The sequence below is a fragment of the Dromiciops gliroides genome, chromosome 2 (assembly GCF_019393635.1).
Source record: "Dromiciops gliroides isolate mDroGli1 chromosome 2, mDroGli1.pri, whole genome shotgun sequence".
In the NCBI taxonomy this organism is placed as follows: Eukaryota; Metazoa; Chordata; class Mammalia; order Microbiotheria; family Microbiotheriidae; genus Dromiciops; species Dromiciops gliroides.
This window is the reverse complement of record NC_057862.1, coordinates 56,333,002-56,352,058: the sequence shown is the minus strand read 5'-3', so window position 1 is coordinate 56,352,058 and position 19,057 is coordinate 56,333,002. Positions and strand designations below refer to the sequence as shown.

At 39.3% G+C, this 19,057-nt stretch overlaps 1 protein-coding gene across 1 annotated transcript in view; it reads right to left on the bottom strand.

Annotated features, from left to right (window-relative positions):
• The window catches only part of LRMDA (leucine rich melanocyte differentiation associated), a 572,901-nt gene extending 555,357 nt beyond the window's left edge, over positions 1-17,544 (bottom strand). The window contains exon 1 of the mRNA XM_043987518.1: positions 17,276-17,544. Within this exon, the coding sequence (XP_043843453.1) occupies positions 17,276-17,337 (62 nt within the window). The 5' untranslated portion in view covers positions 17,338-17,544. The remainder of the gene's footprint in view (positions 1-17,275) is intronic.
• Between the last annotated feature and the right edge of the window lie 1,513 nt (positions 17,545-19,057).

The following is a 19,057-nucleotide window of genomic DNA, read 5'->3' as shown; positions in this document are numbered from 1 at the left end:
TCCCCATGACACATTGATAAAGAGCCTGTTCCATCCATGGTCATTTCCAAGGGCCTCATCAATCCTGTTACAAGAGAACAACTTGGTTCCAGCTACAGAAAGAGTAGCTATTTATATTTATATAGCACTGTAAGATTTACAAAGCTTTTTTTCCCCTGACCACAACTACATAAGGTGGATAGTCTAATAGCACTATGCCCATTATATAGATAAGGAAACTGATTTCTCCATTGTCACCACTCCTGCCAGTTAGAATCGGGATTTAAACAAAGGTTTCCTGATTCCAATTCCAGTGATCCTTTCCCACTATACTACATGAAGTTCTGGGTTCAAATCCAGATAATATGACACCAGACAAGTTACTTAAGCTCTCTGGTCCTCCTTCTCCATATCTATAAAAGGAGAGGGTTGGAACACATGACTCTAAAGTCCTTTCCATCTCTCAATATCTTATCCTTTCATCTATGCTGTCATTTGTGCTAAGTTAATAAAGTCAAGTCCTATCATTTTACCTGGGGCCCTAAGTTCCCCTGGTAGATTCAGACTATCAGAACGGGACACTGTGAACAATAAGCAGGGGTGGACAGGGATAGGTTGCAGAGCACGTATATTCCAAGCTCTCTCAGCCTCAATTTCTTCATCTGTAAAATTGGGATTATAAAAACACCAACCTCACAGGGTTCGTGCGAGGCTCAGATGAGATAGCACTTTGCAAACTTCAAAGTGCTATATCATTATTATTTTTGTTGATAATAACAAAAACAACCTAAATGCTAGAAGAACCAAACTTCAATTGATAAGTCATCTCTTTTATTCCTGTCCTTTTTAGCTAATCCCTCTCCTCAAGTCTGCTCAGATACCTCAGGATGTTATAGCAGTGGTTATGGGTTCTTCCAAACTAGGCCAGCAAAGGTTATCCCCAGGGGTCCCACAGACACCAATCATGATAAGAGTTGACATTTATGTAACTCTTTAAGATTTTCAAAACACATTATCACATGTGAACTCAACAACAGCTCAGCATGGCAGGCATTATGAATAAGAATTTTACAAATGAAGAAAGTGAGACTCAGTGAGATGAACTTATCGATGATTGCATAGCTATCATCAGAGGTGGGGTTCAAACTCGAGTGCTTCCTGAGGTCAAGCCCAGTGTTCTCTTTTCTCTCTGACACAATATGTCTCCAAGGTGGAAAGGCAGAGGCACAGAACAATAGTAATGCATGTCGTCTATTGACAAGCTGGATTAGGCTCATCACCAAATATCCATCACCAGATGGGGAAATTCTCTGGCTACAGCAACCCACAAAAATGATCCGGTAAGGCTGAGTAAGGTAGCTGTAATTTCCATCAGTGAAGAGAATGTCTACAATGATGAATGTTAGCTAACATACATTACCTGTGTTGATTCTAGCATAGATGGTCTGGCTCATTGTGAGAAGAAAGAATGGAGGTTACCTCCAGGGTGGGTTCTATGAGTCAGTGTTGTTCCATAAAACACCATATTCTCTCCATCTTAGATGATGTTAGTTGGCATCCATCATGGCAAGTGGGATGGGAGTACAAATGTCTTCCGCTAAGTAACAGCTACCAACACGTTGTGTGATAGATTTGAGCTAGCAATACTTCTATTAGGTATGTACCCCAAAAGAAATCAATGAAAGAAGAAAAGAACATATGTGTGTACATACACACATGTGTGTAATGTGTATGTGTGTATACACATACATACATACATACAGGTCAGTAATTTGGGGCACATAGTTCCCAGTTGCTTTCCAGAATGTTTGGACCAATTCATTGCTCCTCCAACAGTATATTACTGCATCTATTCATCCCCTATAGTTGTATCTGCATCTAGGTAGTAAGGATAAGCAAAAAAAAAAAAAAAGAAAAGAAAGAAAAAAAGGATGGTAGCTGCTTTGGGGGCCTAAGCGTACCTGCACATAGGTATATTTGACTTATAGGAGTCATCTTTCCAACCAGTTAGAAAAGACCTTAAAAAGAGGTGGCTGGGTTTTGAGACCAGGAAGGTCTAGTTTCAGATTCTTCCCCTCTGATATACATTGGATGTGAGCCCCTGGGCAAGTCATTGAACCTCAGTGACCCCAAAGAATCCCAAACTTATGAACTTCAGAGAAGGTGGTGATTTGTATTGGTAGAATGAGGTTCCTCACTAGAAACTGTCAGGAAAGGAAGGGAAGGGAAGGGAAGGGAAAAAAAGAATGAGAAAGAAAGAAAAGATAAAACCATTTCACTAGCCCAGGTGGTCTCACGCAGTGAAATGAGCTTTAGGCATTTAATAAATGTTTGTTGAACTGAAGACTCAGAGCTATAGGCCAAAGGAAAGATAACCTCAAAGCAAGAGATTACTTTTCACTGAAAGAGATAACTTGCATGGTATTTTGCCTTCACTGCAAAACTATTTTTAAGGTCAAAATGCACAGAAATTCCTTGGGCTTTCTGCTTTTCCTTAGCAAGATTCTCGTGCCATGCAGTGGAAGGAGCTCTGGCCTAGGAGTCAGAGGAGCTGCATTCAATACCAGCTCCTTTCTACCTGTGTGACCTAAGGTGAGCTATATAATTTCCAGGCCTCAGTTTTTTGATCTCTAAAGATCTCTAAGGTTCCTTCCTGCTCTAAATCGACGATCCCTTTGCCATTCCCTCTACATCGCATAGTCCCTCATCCTTCGTATGCCAAATATGCCGCTCCAAACTCTTTCTTTTCCCTTTCCTGTCTCCTCCTTTCCCTGTTTTTCCTCCAAACCCCTCCCTTTTCCCACTGCCCAGTCCTAGTGAGACTCAGGCAGAGCCCCGAGGTGTTGCCCGAATTTCCCAACTACCCTTTCCATCATCTCCCATGACTCCCACTGGTCTCTGTCAGTGGCAGGAAAAAAGTCCCATCTTCTGTTACCAGCAGCAAAGCCCCAATGACAACAGACTCTTTCAAATGAAGACATGTACAGACAGAAACAATATGTCAGGAGTGACGGGCAAAGGGAGGAAAGACACCCACTAAGTGTAGGGTGGGAAAAGATGAATATTCAGGCGAAGAAAACATCAGTATTAGAAAATCACCAAATGTTTAATGATGGAATGAAAGATGCCTTCACAAGGCTGGCAGGAGCCAAGGTGACAACAGACAGAGAGAGCATTGTCACATCAGCCGACTTTGGATCCCAGCCCTGAAATCAAAGGAGAGAAAAAAAATAGTGGTGGTTGGGGCGGAGGGGGGGGGTGGAGGGCAACAAAGGGTGAGAGGATGTGTTTCCTTAATGTCTTTTAAGGGAGTTTAAAATTAAGATGGCTGATGTCTAGTTGGCATTCACTCATGAAATGTGAGGCTGGAAGGGATTTTTCAAGATCTAGCCCAAAACCTTTATGAGGAACTGAGGTCCAGAAAGAGTGAGTCACCCTGCTCAGGTCACAGAACCAGGCCTGTATCCCTCAGGGTCCCTATAGACCTAGGTCCTAATCTTAATTATCTTAATTCCAAAGCCTATATGCAGCAGTTAAGAAGGGAGTCATTGTGATGGTGTGATGTGAAGGGTACCTATCCACAAATGTCCCCTTCCTCAAAGTTCCTAAACATACATCATTAGAGATTTATTCCTTTGGTTTGAGACATTGTCGAGATGTGTTCTTTTATAATTACATAGGAGGCAAATGCAGTCAATTACTTTTAGTATGAATTATTGGGCTGTCTGTACTTCTTTCTAGAATAGGGGACTTGAGGCTTTTTTCAAAGCAGTCAAGTAAAACCTGTGAACTCTTTTTCGAAGAATATTTTAAAATATTTGAAGGGAATGCTAAATTCCAATTATAAGTTAATGAAAATGAAGATGCTATTTCCCCCTTATTCAAGTTCACACACCCACTGAAATTTATCCACAGATGCCAGGTCAAGAACCCTAGCTCTAGGATAAAGGGGTACAGAGAGGAGGGAGATGCTATTCCAAAAGCTCTACACCTTGGGAAAAGGAGGTTAAAAATGGAAAAGGACATGTGAGAGGTTAGGAGAAAGTCAGGGCCAATGGCAAACTTTGTTTATTCTGTTGGCCCTGTTGGAAGATGCCATCTGCTAAAGAGAACCTGTGACAACGTATAGAAATGACGGGGAGAAGCCTGCATTCCCATGAGATCCCAGCATCCCATTTCAGGCTGAAACCTGCTTTGCCAACACTGAGGACAAGTTCCAAGCCAGGGAGCTTTCCCCCATGTGAATTTCTCCACTCTGGCTTTGGGAAATCTGTTTTCCTTAGTGCTGGGCTGTGTCAGGGTGTCAAAAGCCAAAAGCTTCAATCCTGTCGGTGAGACCAGTTTGCCATAAAAATACAAGGAGGGATTACTGAAGCCCCAGGATGAAGGCTTTTACAATCTCAATTCAACCCTTGTAAATTTAATCCCGGGTTATTTGTGGCACCAAAATCTCTTTAGTGTGATGTATGACTTAGTTACTGGGGTTATCACAGCACCATCCCAAAGTTGCATAGTACATAAAACATTTCAGTTAACAATGCACGAAGGTTAACTCTCCCAGATAACCTGCTATCACAGGGGTGAGCCCAGATGACATGCCTCTGTCAGCTTCCAGGAGCTATTGATGGTTCAATCAGTTTGTTTTGAAGGTAAAGTACAACAAAAGGGCAGTAAACTTATTCAGACTGTCAACAGGGGCTATCGGGAATGTGGCTTGCAGGTAAGTAATTCTGGGCGTTTTAAGACTATTATCAAACAGCAGTGGTTGAAGGAAAAGACAGCTACTAATAACACAGAAGGCAGCCGTCATAAAGCACTTTATGGCAGGAGCCCCCATCTATAAATCCTGGGACACCCTGAGATAGCTCCAGATTTATAAAACTGCTTGGTAAGCTGGGGTAGGCTTAATGAAAAGAGATCCATCTACATTTCCACATCTGAGCCGGAAAGGGTCTTCTCATTGGGTTTAGGGTTTCGACGGGTGCAGGCTCAGCTTATCCCCAGGCTCAGCTTATCCCTAGGTCCTCTGGTACAGACATTTGGGAGACCCTGGTCTTTGTTGTCAGAAAAAAAGGCTGCCATTGGCCGGGGTAGAGAGGAGGAGGCAGAGGAACAGGAATTCTAGGAAAGAGTTTAAAGGCCCCTGGATCTAGCTTCTTGGGTGCTCCTCTCCTCTTAAAGAAGGAAATAGAGGCAAATCTATTCATTTTCTTTCCTCTCCTCTCCTCTTTTTCTTCTTTCTCCTTTCCCTCTTCTATCTCTCTCCCTTTTCTTTCCCCTCTTTTTCTTTTTTCCTCTATTGCCTTTTCCTGATTTATTTCTTTTTGTTTTTCTTTTTTCCTTTGTGCTTTTAATTCTCTCTCTCTCTCTCTCTCTCTCTCTCTCTCTCTCTCTCTCTCTCTCTCTCTCTCTCTCTCTCTCCCTCTCTCTCTCTCTCCCTCTCCTTCTCCCTCTCCCTCTCCCTCTCCCTCTCCCTCCTTCCTCTCTCTTTCTCCTTTTTTTTACTGTTTCTCTAGAATGTTCCCTTCATGATACAGTGATGGGCAAGGGAGGGGGATGAATAAAGGAAATAGGAAGGAGTTCATTAGACACCTAGGAGAAAACTGAGGGCCTTCCTACCCCCCAAATCCTAATTTCACTGCCCCAGCCCTGATGCTCTAGCATTTTCCAAAACAGACCTGAGAGAAATGATGTTGCTTTTTGCTCCCACCCACTGAGGAACTGGCCACACATCATCATGCTTCAAAGTCATGGAAAAGATGAACACACCAGAGAGCATGAGATGTGTTTCATTAACCTTCCCCTACTGCCTTTGGATTTCTCCTCAGCAATGGCCCAGGGCTCCATAGGCAAGTGGCCAATGATGCTGATTTTCCAAGCCCAGGGGGAATAGGGAACTGACTTACAAGGGCTTTTGTTAAAAATTTTTGCTGGGACTTCTTTCTGCAGTTTTTAGATTCTCTGACCCTGCCCCCCAGGGCTGCCTCTTTCTGATTTAAGAACACAGGACTGAGAGTGAGGACATGGATTCAAGGTTGGTTCTGCCACTGAGATAACCTGACTGACCCTTCTCTGGAACTCAGTTGGATAAGCTATTCTCCAAGGAGGTCCTGTTCAGGGGAAGAATTGCATGATTCTGCAGGTCCATGATACATGTTTAGAATACAGTTGGATGCATGTTGCTCCACATGCCTATTTCCCTCTGCAGCCCAAATAAATGAATTTGAGAAAATAGAGGAGGGCCAAAGAATAATGAACAAGTGCTCCAACCTGAATAGCTCCAGATGCAGACACAGATTACAATTATCTCACCTTAATGAGAATAGGTGAGCTCACCAACTACATGAATGATTGCCTGGCAAAGACCAGATGATTTCCCTAGCAGTTCCATAACAACTGTTTGAAGTCTTCCATGCAAAAAATACACCCAGAGGACAGACCCAGAGCCTGGACAAGAGAAGGAACTGGCAATTATGGGGTTGGCTTCTGTTACTTTGATCTCTGGGTCATGACCTTTGCTTTCTTCTGATCTTCAAAGCTGAGATTTTAGATTAGCTGAAGAATGCACACTGGGTTCTGTAAGCCACAACTTTTACTACTCTGGCTGGGTGGGGAAATGGGGGTAGCCCCCAAACAGACCCCAGAAGTCTGGGTGTTCTTTCCCATTCCTTTTTGATTGAGTGGCTGCAGATACTGGACAGAGCCCTGATCTGCTCTCTGTTGGCGATCAACAAAAGGACAGAGAGTTTAAAATAACACTATTATAAGGAAAACCAAGGATCACACTGGGTGGCAGGGAGATAAAGCAGAGACAGAGACAGAGAAAGAAAGAGAGAGAGAGAAGGGAGAAAGAGAGAGAGGAAAGAAGGGAGAGAGAAAAAAAGGAAGGGAGGGGAAGAAAGAGGAGGATGAAGAAAAAATGAGAGAGGGAAAGGGGAGGGAAAGGATGAAAGAGGAAGAAGAAGGAAAAGTGAGTAAAGGAAAAGGGAAAGTGGAGAGAGATAAAGGGAGGGAGGAGGAGAGAAAGAAGAAGGAAGTAAAGACAAGGAAATAAGAATCATAGAATTCATAGGTTGTTAAATCTGCAAAAGATTTGAGTAGGTTAACCCCCCTCATCTGAAGGATGAGGAAACTGAGGCCAACAGTTGACTGGAAGTCACAGTGAAGAAAGTAAATAGAAGCCCCCCCCCCAACCACCACCATCACATAAACACCTGCAATTCTGACTCCTTCAACAGACAATATAGGCTCTAACTTCTCTGAAGAGACTGAGGCTATCCCAGGAGAGCTAACTAAACCTCCCTCCTTCACTCCTCAAAATCCTCCAATATCAGCATTCATTCTCCCTTTCTTTCTTCCTGTCTCAGAGAAAGATATCTCTCCATTCTTCTTAGTTAATCTTCCTTGCCTCCTTCATGTCATTTCCTTTCTCCTCAAGGATCTTGTTTCAGCTATTATTCCCCTTCTCTCAGAAACCTACACACACACACACACACACACACACACACACACACACACATTCTGCCTGTCTCTGTTTCTCTCCTTTCTCTCTCCGTCTCTGTCTCTGTCTCTGTCTCCCCTCTCTCTCCACAGTTTCCTCCCTTCAAACATAATTGTCATTCCAGTGCTATGGAACAACAAAATTTCTCTAGACTCTTTAATGATTCTCTATCTCTTCCTCACATCGCAAAACCTCTTGAAAAGTAGGCTACACTCAACGGCTCTGTTTCCTCACTGCTCATTCTTTCCCTTTCATCCTTCTCCTTGATAGACACTTCTCTCTTGGTTTTTGATGCATTCTCTCACATTTCCTAGCCAATTTCCTAGCCCATCAGTGTTAACTCTCATTGCTTCTATTACTACCCTTCTCTCATTTGTCGACTCCTCTCTAATCTTGTCCCCAGAATCATTCCTTGTCTTTTCTCACTTGGTCCCCTTCCCATGCCTATCAGATGGATAATGCCCAAGGATCTATCTTTGACTCTTCCTTCCCCTCCACTGCCTTCCTTTCATTTTCTTTCTGCCTGCTATCCAAGGCACTCTTTGCATGATCTTGCCCCACTGTAGCTTTACAGTATTTTTTTAATTAAAAAAATATTTTATAAAAGTATTTTATCATTTTCTAGTTACATGTAGAGGTAGTTTTCAACATTTGTTTTTATAAGATTTCTAGTTTCAAATTTTTCTCCCTCCCTCCCCTCCTTCCCCCCTTCCCAAGACAGCGAACAATCTGACATAGGTTTTATATGTACAATCACATTAAACATATTTCTGCATTAGTCAAGCTGTGAAAGAAGAATTGGAGCAAAAGGGAAAAACCTCAAAAAAGGAAAACAAAAAAAGTAGAAATAGTATGGTTCAATCTGCATCTAGATTCCACAGTTCTTTTTTTCTGGATTTGGAGAGCATTTTCCATCATGAGTCCTTTGGAACCATCGTAGACCATTGTATTGCTGAGAAGAGTTAAGTCTTTCACAGCTGATCAACACACAATGTTGTTGATACTGTGTACAATGTTCTCCTGATTCTGCTCATCTAATTCAGCATCAGTTCATGTAAGTCCTTCCAAGTTTCTCTGAAGTATGCCTGCTCATAGTTTCTTCACATTGATTTTTTAAAACTTTGTGTTCTAAATTTTCTTCCTCCCTCCCTCCTCACCTCTCCCTATGGAATCATGCAATTCAATATAAGACATGAATGTGCAGTTATGCCAAACATCTTCACATTAGTCAAGAAAAAAGAACTTTAGAAAGAAGTACGAAATAAAATTATACTTCAATCTGTATTCAAATACCATCAGTTCTTCCTCTGTTGATCATTTGCATTTTTCATAATACCTTGTGATAGCATCCTGCTCATCATTTCTTTCACAGTTACTATTGCTAACTGTATTACCCTCCATCCTATTCTCTCCCCTTTATATTTACTCTATTTTCTATCTTCTTTCACCTTATCTGTCCTCAAAAGTGTTTTGATTTTTACTAAAACCTGAGTTTATTTTATTTTGTTTTTTCCAGGCCAGTAAGGGTTAAGTGACTTGCCCAAGCTAGTAAGTGTCAAGTGTCTGAGGTTGGATTTGAACTCAGGTCCTCCTGATTCCAGGTCCAGTGCTTTATCCACTGCACCACCCAGCTGCCCCTTTCTCGTATTTTCTTATACTATTCCCTTCCACAAACTCTGTTCCCCACAAAAGTTGCCATCCTCCATAAACATTTTGCATTTCTAGCCTCCATGTCTTTGTTCAATCAGTTTCTTATGTCTTTAGCCATCCCTTCATACTTCTCTCTATTTTGTTATGTGTATATGTTAAATTCCTACCTAGTCTTTAAAGCCCAGTTCAAATGTTACCTTCTCCATGAAACCTTTCCTGATCTTCCACTAGTGAAAAACTTTTCCCTCCAATATTCCCTTCTTTGAACTCTCATGTATTTCTCAAGTAAATTTCCTCCATGATAACAGTAATCATATCACTTCATTATCACCTCTGGTATCTGGGATACTTTACACAGTAGACACATAATTTAAAAATTTTACTTGTTTCAATTATCAAGCATTCCATTATTTTCTCTTACTCTCTTCCTCAGGTATAGGGAGTATGAAGGGGGAAATTATAATAAACATACTTATAGTCAAGTGAAACCAATTCCCATATTATTCATGTCCAAAAAAACTGTTGGCCTCATTCTAGGTAGCATGCTTTATCAGAAGTCCTCTGGAATCATGGTTGATTATTGCATTTTTCAGAGTTTTTAAGTCTTTCAAACTTGATCATTTTTCTAACACTGATGTTATAATATAAATTGTTCTCCTGGTTTTTCTCACTTTAATCTTCATCCATCCATACAAGTCTTTCCAGGCTGATTTTTTTTAACTTCTGAAATTGTCTCTTTCTTCAATTCTTACAGCATAACCTTGCATTCACATAATATAATTTGTTCCCATTCCCCAACTGATGGGTACCCATTTGTTTCTTGGCTACCACAAAAAAAGCTGCTAGAAATATTTTTGTATTATAAGAACTTTTCCTTTTTATTTGATCTCCTTGAGTTACCAGGCTGGCAGTGGTATTGTTGGAACAAAGGTGATATACTATTCAGTCATTTTTAGGGCACAATTCCAAATTGCTTTCCAGAATTGCTGGACCAAAAATGTGTAAATGTGTGTATTTTCTTATGGTCCTTTCAATATTTGTCATTTTCCTTTTTTATTAACTTTGCTAATCTGATGGAGGTGAGGTTGAATCTCAGAGTCCTTTAATTTACACACAGTTAATTTATTTAATATTTGTTGATTTAAATTGAAATAGAAGACATACAAGGAAGAGGGGAGGAGAGAGAAAATCTCACCCACCTAGACATACAAATTCACTATACTAGCTTTATTAATTAGTTTTAGACTTAAGAGTATGCCCCCAACCAGTTTATTAGAGATCTAGCTCAAGCTAATTGTATCCTTTCAAACAATGACTTTGTAATGAATTATTCCCTCCTTTTGACCCAGTGGCACTACTACTAGGCATATACCAGAAGAAGGTCAAAGACAGAAAAGTCCCAAATAGATCAGAATATTCTTAGCAATCTTTTTTGTGGTGACAAAAGAGTAGAAACTTTGGATGCTATTCAACTGGGGAAAGCCTGAACATCTTGTGATATGAGATAGAGCGGAATATTTCACTGTAAGAAGAGATAAAGGGGACAGCTAGGTGGCACAGTGGATAAAACATTGGCCCTGGATTCAGAAGGACCTGAGTTCAAATCTGACCTCAGACACTTGACACTTAGTAGCTGTGTGACCCTGGTCAAGTCACTTAACCCTCATTGCCCCACAAAACAGGATAAATATGAGGGAAGTCAAAGAAAAATGGAAAAAAAAATTGTATGAACTGATTCAGAGACAATAAGCTCAACAAGGAGAACAATATACATAATACTTCCAACCTTGGAAATCAAAACAACTTTTTACCCCTCCTTTGGTGAGGCAATTGGGGTTAAGTGACTTGCCCAGGGTCACACAGCTACTAAGTGTTAAGTGTCTGAGGTCAAATTTGAACTCAGGTCCTCCTGAATCCAGAGCCAGTGCTCTATCCACTGTGCCACCTAGCTGCCCCCAAAACAACTTTTAATCATTGATTAATTGTAGTGATCTATCTTGGTCTAAGAGACTATTTGATAAAAGTTAAACTCTCTACTCTGTAGAGAAGTGGGAGATTAAAGGTGAACAAGGTGATATACACCAGGTCAGATTGTTTTGGGGTTTTTTGCAGGGCAATGAGGATTAAGTGACTTGCCCAGGGTCACACAGCTAGTAAGGTCTCGAGTGTCTGAGGTTGAATTTGAACTCAGTTCCTCCTGAATCCAGGGCCGGTGCTTTATCCACTGCACCACCTAGTGGCTCCAGTCAAAATGGTTATGATTACTTTTCTTTGTTACAAGGGAGGATCCAATATAGCTGGTAAGTAGGGTATATCAAATAGTGAATGCTATAAAAAAGTAATAACCAAAATTTAAAATAAAATTATGTATATCTATTAAATTAAATGATTGATTATTCCACACTTCACTCTATTCTCCAAGTGAACTCTAAATTTTTAAGTCTACTTGTGCTTCCATTTACCAGCAATACTCAATCATTCTGACATTTTGAGGAAGATCACAATGCATCTACACCTGACCAGCCTATGTAACTCTGTTACATTCTCCCCAAAATTTGACGCTGGGTAAATTTAAATCGGGTCCACATAATGTGCTTGGTTGGGAAGGGAGTGTCTTCCTCAACTTCTTTTGATATCCTACCTATGACAAGGACCAGAGATCTAAAGCTAGGATGGGGCCTCATAGGCTATCTAGTTCAACTCCCTCATTTTACATATGAGTCAACAGAAGCCAAAGGAGTTTAAGTGACTTATTCAAAATCACACAGGTAGTAAGCATTAAAGAGAGGTTTTAAACCCAGGCCCTCTGAATCCATGATGATTAATCTTTCCACGTCACTTATGCCTTATTCTCATCAGGTCACCAGACCTTTTTTTTTTTCCCTAATCACTCACTTTCATTTAATAGTAACACTAAAAATAGCACCAGTGTGTGCACATAGCTCCTTGCCCTCAGAAACAGTATCAGCAAATAATATGGCACATACCCAGCTAAGAAATACAATGAACTAAATCCTGTAGGAAAGTCATGAGAAGTCTTTCCTTCTGCCCACAGCAGACTGCCACTGAACAGCCCAGAAGTATATTCAATTGGTAAAGGTGCGCTAATTGTCCTATCTTATAGAGGTCACCAAGGCCAAAAAAAAAAAAAATTCAATGATGATGGAGGGGGATAGAGAGGGGGGAGGGAAAGGTGAGGGAGTGAAGGTGAGAGAGGGAGAAGCCAAAAGCCTTCTCCTCGCAGTTTTCAATAGATGACATAAATTCAGTCACTTCCCATTTCTAATCCAGTGGTCTGCCACAATGTGACCTAAGACTAGCTTGACCTCTATGAAATCAAAATCTCCCATGGAAACAAAACAACAGACATACTTGTTTTGATGTATGGCAGGGTGACATATTATAAATATTACATCACATAACCACAGAGGATGTCAATCAATAAGAATTTTTTTTCAGACAGCACTAAATGAACCATGGGCTCTTGCTTCTGAATAAGCTTCTTTAAAACCTCTACTATTGCTTAAATGATTAATAGGGGACATATTGTCAGAAAATGTACTTAAAGTGAAAAACAATAAACTGTAGAAAGATCATTCATTTTTTAAGCAATTCTCGAGTGAAAATGTCACATAAATTTACATAGAGGCGTCTCAATTGGGCTCTGGGTAAAATCTGGGTGGCAGGCATACTTCCCACTTTGTAGGAGAAGGGCTGAGAAAATACTTTTCAGAAACTTAAGGCCTTTTTCTCTAGCAAAATCCCAAATTCCAAGCCTAAGCAGGTTTCAGAAGTCAAATTATGATATGCTAGAAGCTTGTATAGGAGCAAACTAAAGACTGACATTTTCTCAGATATTAGGAAAAGAGAAACAAGAAAAGGCCAACTCTAGAGCTAGTAACTCAGAGGTCATCAGTGGGTAAACACACAGCCTTCCTGAACTTCCCATCGCCCATCCGTGCTTTGCTCCAATCAATTAGATAAATTTATTAAATTTCTGCTATGTTCCATGGACTGTGCTAATCACCAGGGATTAAAAAATAGAATGAATGAAACAACCTTATTTGCAAAGAGTTTCAAATGGGGAAAAAGGAAGGAACAGCAATGATATGTAAGCATATCAGAATATGCACATAAGCATATGCAGAATAATATAAAGAGAATAAATATAAAGTAGTTAAACACAAGTTAGTTGGAAATGGAGGGCACTAGCAACTAGAGCAGCAGGCATTAGGAAAGGCTTAATGTAGATGGTGATGCTTTAGCGATGTCTTAAATTTTTTTTTTTTGGTGAGGCAATTGGAGTTAAGTGACTTGCCCAGGGTCACACAGCTAGTAAGTATTAAGTGTCTGAGGCCGGATTTGAACTCAGATACTCCTGACTCCAGGGCCGGTGCTCTATCCACTGCGCCACCTAGCTGCCCCCGATGTCTTAAATTTTAAAAGAGGCATTCCATGAGGCAGAATTAAGGAAGAAGTGCATTCTAGGCATGAAGAATGGAAATAAAGTGTTGTGTATGAGGAATAGATAAAGGTTTGTTTGACTGGATCACAGAATGGGGGAAGGGGAATGATGTATAATGGCCATGGAAAGATAGATTGGGCTAAGGTTATTATGGATTTTAAAAGCTAAACACTTTATTGAGAAGGAGAGTGAGAATTGCCCTGAAAGTGAATCACTTTAGGAGAAGTGTGGAGGGTCAACTGACCTGAGGTGAGCCGAAGAATGTTTGAAGAGAAATGTAACATCCTCCTTATTCTCTTCATTCTTCTTATAACTCGTTCTATTTCCTCATGATTTTTGCCACTCTTAAATATGCATATTCCCCCCTTTTGAAAAGGTTTGCATCTTATATTTACAACCAGTGGTAATAGTAATGATAGTAATTCAGTAATAATAATAGCTTTTCTTACTAATTATTATAAAACACATGATATAGATCATTTTATTTGAGTCTCAAAGACCACCCGATTAAATAGGTGCTATGATTATTATTATTAAGAAGACTTTGTAGATAAGGAAACAAAGACTCATTAAACTTAAGTGACTTACCCATTGCTATACAATAAATACTGAAGTTTCCATTCAAATGACTCAAATATTCTCTCCTTGCTGCCTCTTTAAATAACCAGCCATGTGACCTGAAGCAAGTCATCTAACTTTTCTGTGCCTTACTTTCCTTATTTATAAAAGAAAGGATATCCTGTCCTTGATTCTGTTCCTAGTCAGGGAACCTCAAGTGTTTGATAAAGCCAAGAACATAAACTTATTGGGGGAAAGATTCCCTACTTGACAAGAACTGCTGGGGAAACAAATTGGCATAAATTAGATTTATACCAGCTTCTTACACCATATACCACAATAAACTCCAAGCAGATTTATCATATGAAAACAAAATGTTACAAGATAATATAATAGAAGAGAATGGTAATAGGTATCTTTCACAGCTATGATTAATAGGTTAATTCTTGATTAAAGAATGATAGGGATGGTCATAACAGGCAAGATTGACAATTTTCATTATATAATCATGATGCCAAAAATTTTTTTGCATGAATTAAAGTCATGTAGACAAAATAAAAAGAGATGGCCAAGTGACAAAAAGTATTTGGATCAAATACCATCCATAAAGTTTGATATCCAACATCTGGGAAATTCAGACAAATATTTAATATCAAGAGCTATTCACTAATAGATAAGTACATAAAAGATGTGAGTAGTTGTTTTTAATTACAAATTATTAACATCTATAGGAAAATATCCAAATTACTGATAATTAGGGAAATTCAAGTTAAAACAACTCTGATGTTTTGCCTCACACTCTGCAAATGTGAAAACAATGACAAAAAATGGAAATAGTGTTGGAAGGGTTGTAGGAAGGTACCCCAAAGCAATGCTGGTGGAGCTGTGAATTGGTCCAACTGTTCAGGAAAATCACTTGGAATTATAAAAGAAAAGTGACTAAATATTTCTCTCTGATTCCATTACTTGACATATATCTCAAGGAGATCAAAGATGAAAAAAAAGAATGCACATATAAATACAAATATATTATAGAGACATAAATTATATGTATATATACATATATCCACATGTGCAATGTATATATATGCATACATACATTATATGTATGTGTGTATATGCGTATCTAGGTGTATATACATACATATAATGTATAATATAATAATTATATGTGTGTGTACATATACACATGTGTGTATGTGTGTATGCATGTATATGCATATATACACACACATATATATATATTCCATCAAAGCACTTTTTGTGGAAATAAGAAGTAGAAACAAAAGTAACAAAATATGGTTATATATATACATATATAAATTCCATTGAAGCACTTTTTGTGGATACAAGAAGTAGAAACAAAACGACCAACAGCATTTGGGAAGTGATTGAACAAAATATTGCATATTAATATAATAGAATATTGTGTAGTAAAATTATGAATATGAAAAACTCAGGGAAAAATAAGAAAACTTTTATAAATTGACACAAAATAGAATAAGCAGAAACAGAACAATTTACATCATAACTACATCAACGTAAATGAAAAAAAATCACTAAAAAGAAGTCTAACTCTGAATAACTAAAAAAGCAATAATAATCCTGGGGGAAAAAAAGGAACATGACAGATACTTTCCTCCTAGGGACAGCTAGGTAGAAAGAGTTGTAGATAGAGCACAGGGCTTGCAGTCAGGAAGATCAAATCCTCCCTTAGACATTTATTAGTTGTGTGACCCTAAGCAAGTCACTTAACTTCTATCTGCCTTATTTTCCCCATGTGCAAAATGGATATAATAATAGTACCTAATGCTTTGAGGGTCAAACATTAACACATGTAAAGCACTTTGCAAACCTTAAAGAACCATAAAAGTGCTAGCTATTATTATTATTATTATTATCAGTGGAAGAGAAGCAGGTAATTACTTGAGCAAAATGTTGCTTGTTAGACATGGTCTTTGATTTTATTAACCATTTTTCTTTATTATATGAGAAGGTTCAATTCCATTGGAGTCTGGTAGGATTTTGGTATCCAAGAACGACAGTCATGTAAAATAATAAAACAAATGTATCCAAAAATTTTAAAATAAAAGTAAGCTGTTATAAAAGAGGATGATTAGACTAAATGATCCCTAAAACTCCTAGCTCAAAGTTTCTATGAATCTCTTGAAGTTCACTTTATTTCTCTCTTTTACCTATTTTGAGCCATCAAGGTTACAAGCTCACGCCCACTGCCTCCTTAAGTTACTTTGTATTGGAGAAACACCAGGAAGGAGGTATTTTAGTCACCCAATTGGTGAATTTCAGAGAATCTATCTTTTATCTATAAGCTACCGGATTGGGAAAGGAAGGAGGCTTCAAGGCAACTCAATCAAACAATCACATATTTTGTTCCAGATGCACAGAGCAGAAGGAAGAGGAAGGGATAAAGAGAAGAAAGAGGAAGAGGAGGAAGAAAAAGTAGGAGTATTCATAGCCAGTGCCCTCAGGGGGCCTATATTCCATGTGAGAAATTGTGAAAAATACACATGAAGCAATCAAAGAATAATAAAAGGCACATGAAATTAAGTGCTAAACTCTTTGGTAAGGGCCAGAATTGCTACTAGAGTTCAGAGAAACTCGCCTAAAACCATTTTTCCTCACCATAAGCCTAGAAAATCATTAAAAAATAGAACCAGAGAAAGATTTGATGGAACTAAGCAAAGATCTATTGTGGGAGTAAGGGAACTCTTACCAATGCAGGTTCACACATCTTTGACTTTGTAAATAAGTCCAAGGGAGCTGCTTATGGCTGAGGAAGATTAAGGGATTTGTCCAATTTCACAGTACTAGAGAAGATCATTGGTGAGATTTGAACCCTACTCTTCCTGATCTCAAAACAGTACACACTACTACAGCATGTGTCTATACAAAAAGAGCTTATTATCAGGAAATTCCAATGGGTTCCCATCTTTCTTAGTTTAATTCAATTTGAGGAAGTAGAGATACTGGTTCTCATCTATGGTAGCCCTTAAACCCACTGGGAATATTAACAATTTAACAGCAATTATGAAATCTTATATATAGCCCACCAGCCAATAGGAGCTCTAGAAAGACTCCCCCCAGGGCCCCCAGAACGTTACCTGTATCTCTTATAGTCATCTTCATCTTTTTCCAAGCTGACCAGCTCATTGGGACAAGCCATATTGCCTAACAGGCTGAGATATTCCAGGGCAGGCGTTACTTCTGCCAGATGGTCCAACAGCCCCTCCAGATCTGTGATGTGTCAAAGAATTAAGGATCCTAGCCCAGGCAGGAGAAAGTCACAATTTGCTGTACCAACCTCAACCAACATATACAGAAGGAAAGTGCCAGAATTCACCATGGAGATGCCAGGAAGCTAGATATCAGAGCTATAACTAGAATAAGGTGAGTGGGGATTGGCTTCAGAGTTCCATCATCTATGGAGTATAATTTCTCCCTCTGGTTGTGGCCATATATCTTCCTTTCTTATACCAAAACATGGCACAACACCCAACCCCTACCCTCCAGGGTCTTCTCTCACTACTGCACCCCTCTTCTAGGCCTGTATTCCATTCTTCAACTCTCAGAGAGACGTAAAGATCAGTCTCTTTTATGATAACTTTCATGGTTGGACTGTTTTTTCTATCACATTGACACTACCACCTCCCAGCACAAACTTTTTTTTTTCCACAAGCAAAATAATTCTCTATTAGGCTTATGAATATGCAATGAAATGCTGCTTCTTTAGTTCTGATGGTCTCGACAGGACCTAAGAAATACCCATGGATACCTCTGGCAGGTATAGGGCATAGGCAGAAGATAAACAAGAGTTAAGGAACAGGGAGAGGAAAAGGGAGTTAGTGAGATCAAGTCATCTTTGATCAATTGAGAACTTTCTTTGTATCCCAAGCACTTAGCACAATACCTAGTATATAGTAAGAGCTTAATAAATGTTATTTGCATTTATATGGCTAACACTGTAAGGAACAGAATATCATGAGATATGAAAAGGAGAAAGAAATGAGAGGGAGGAAATAGAAAAACTGCAAAGAAGAGAGCGAGTGAATAATTACCACCAACAATGACTACATGGGCCCTTCAGTGACATCCCTTGCTATTGTACATCACAGAGATAAGTTTCACAGTATACTGAAGGTCAAAAAAAAAACCCTAATTATTTCAGAGATAGGCTGTATATTTCAAGGGGCAGCCAGGAGGCAGAGTAGATAGAGAGCCAGGAGTCACGAAGATCTGAATTAAAATCTGGCCTCAGGCACTTACTAGCTGTGTGACCCTGGACAAGTCACTTATCTCTATTTACTTCAGTTTCCTCATCTGTAAAATGATCTGGAGAAGGAAATGGCAAACCATTCCAGAATCTTTGGCCAAGACAATACCCAATGGGCTCATGACTGAAACAACTGAATAACAAATGGGTATTTCACTATCCACTTGTCTTTTCCCAACATCACCTATTTCCAGAGCCTTTATGATAAAAGGAAAATACAACTCAAAATTGAACTTTACATAAGCTGACATCCCCATGAGCAAGAATGGCCAAGGCAATGCCAGAAAGGAATGAAAGACAGTGAGTTTATCACCTGTCCATATCTCCTTATCCACAACATCTAATCAGGGATCAATTGGTTGTGTGTGTGTGTGTGTGTGTGTGTGTGTGTGTGTGTGTGTGTATCCATTCTCTCTCCATCCCCTTTTCTCCATTCATACCTCCCACAATTACTACCCTAGCTCAAGCCTTCATCATTTCCTGCCTTAATCAATGCAGCAAGCTCCCAAATGAACTCTGGGTTTCCAGTTTCTCTCTTCTCTGATTCATCCATCCACCTGCAAAACTAATATTCCTATAGCCCAAGTCAACAACATCATCACTATGCCTATAG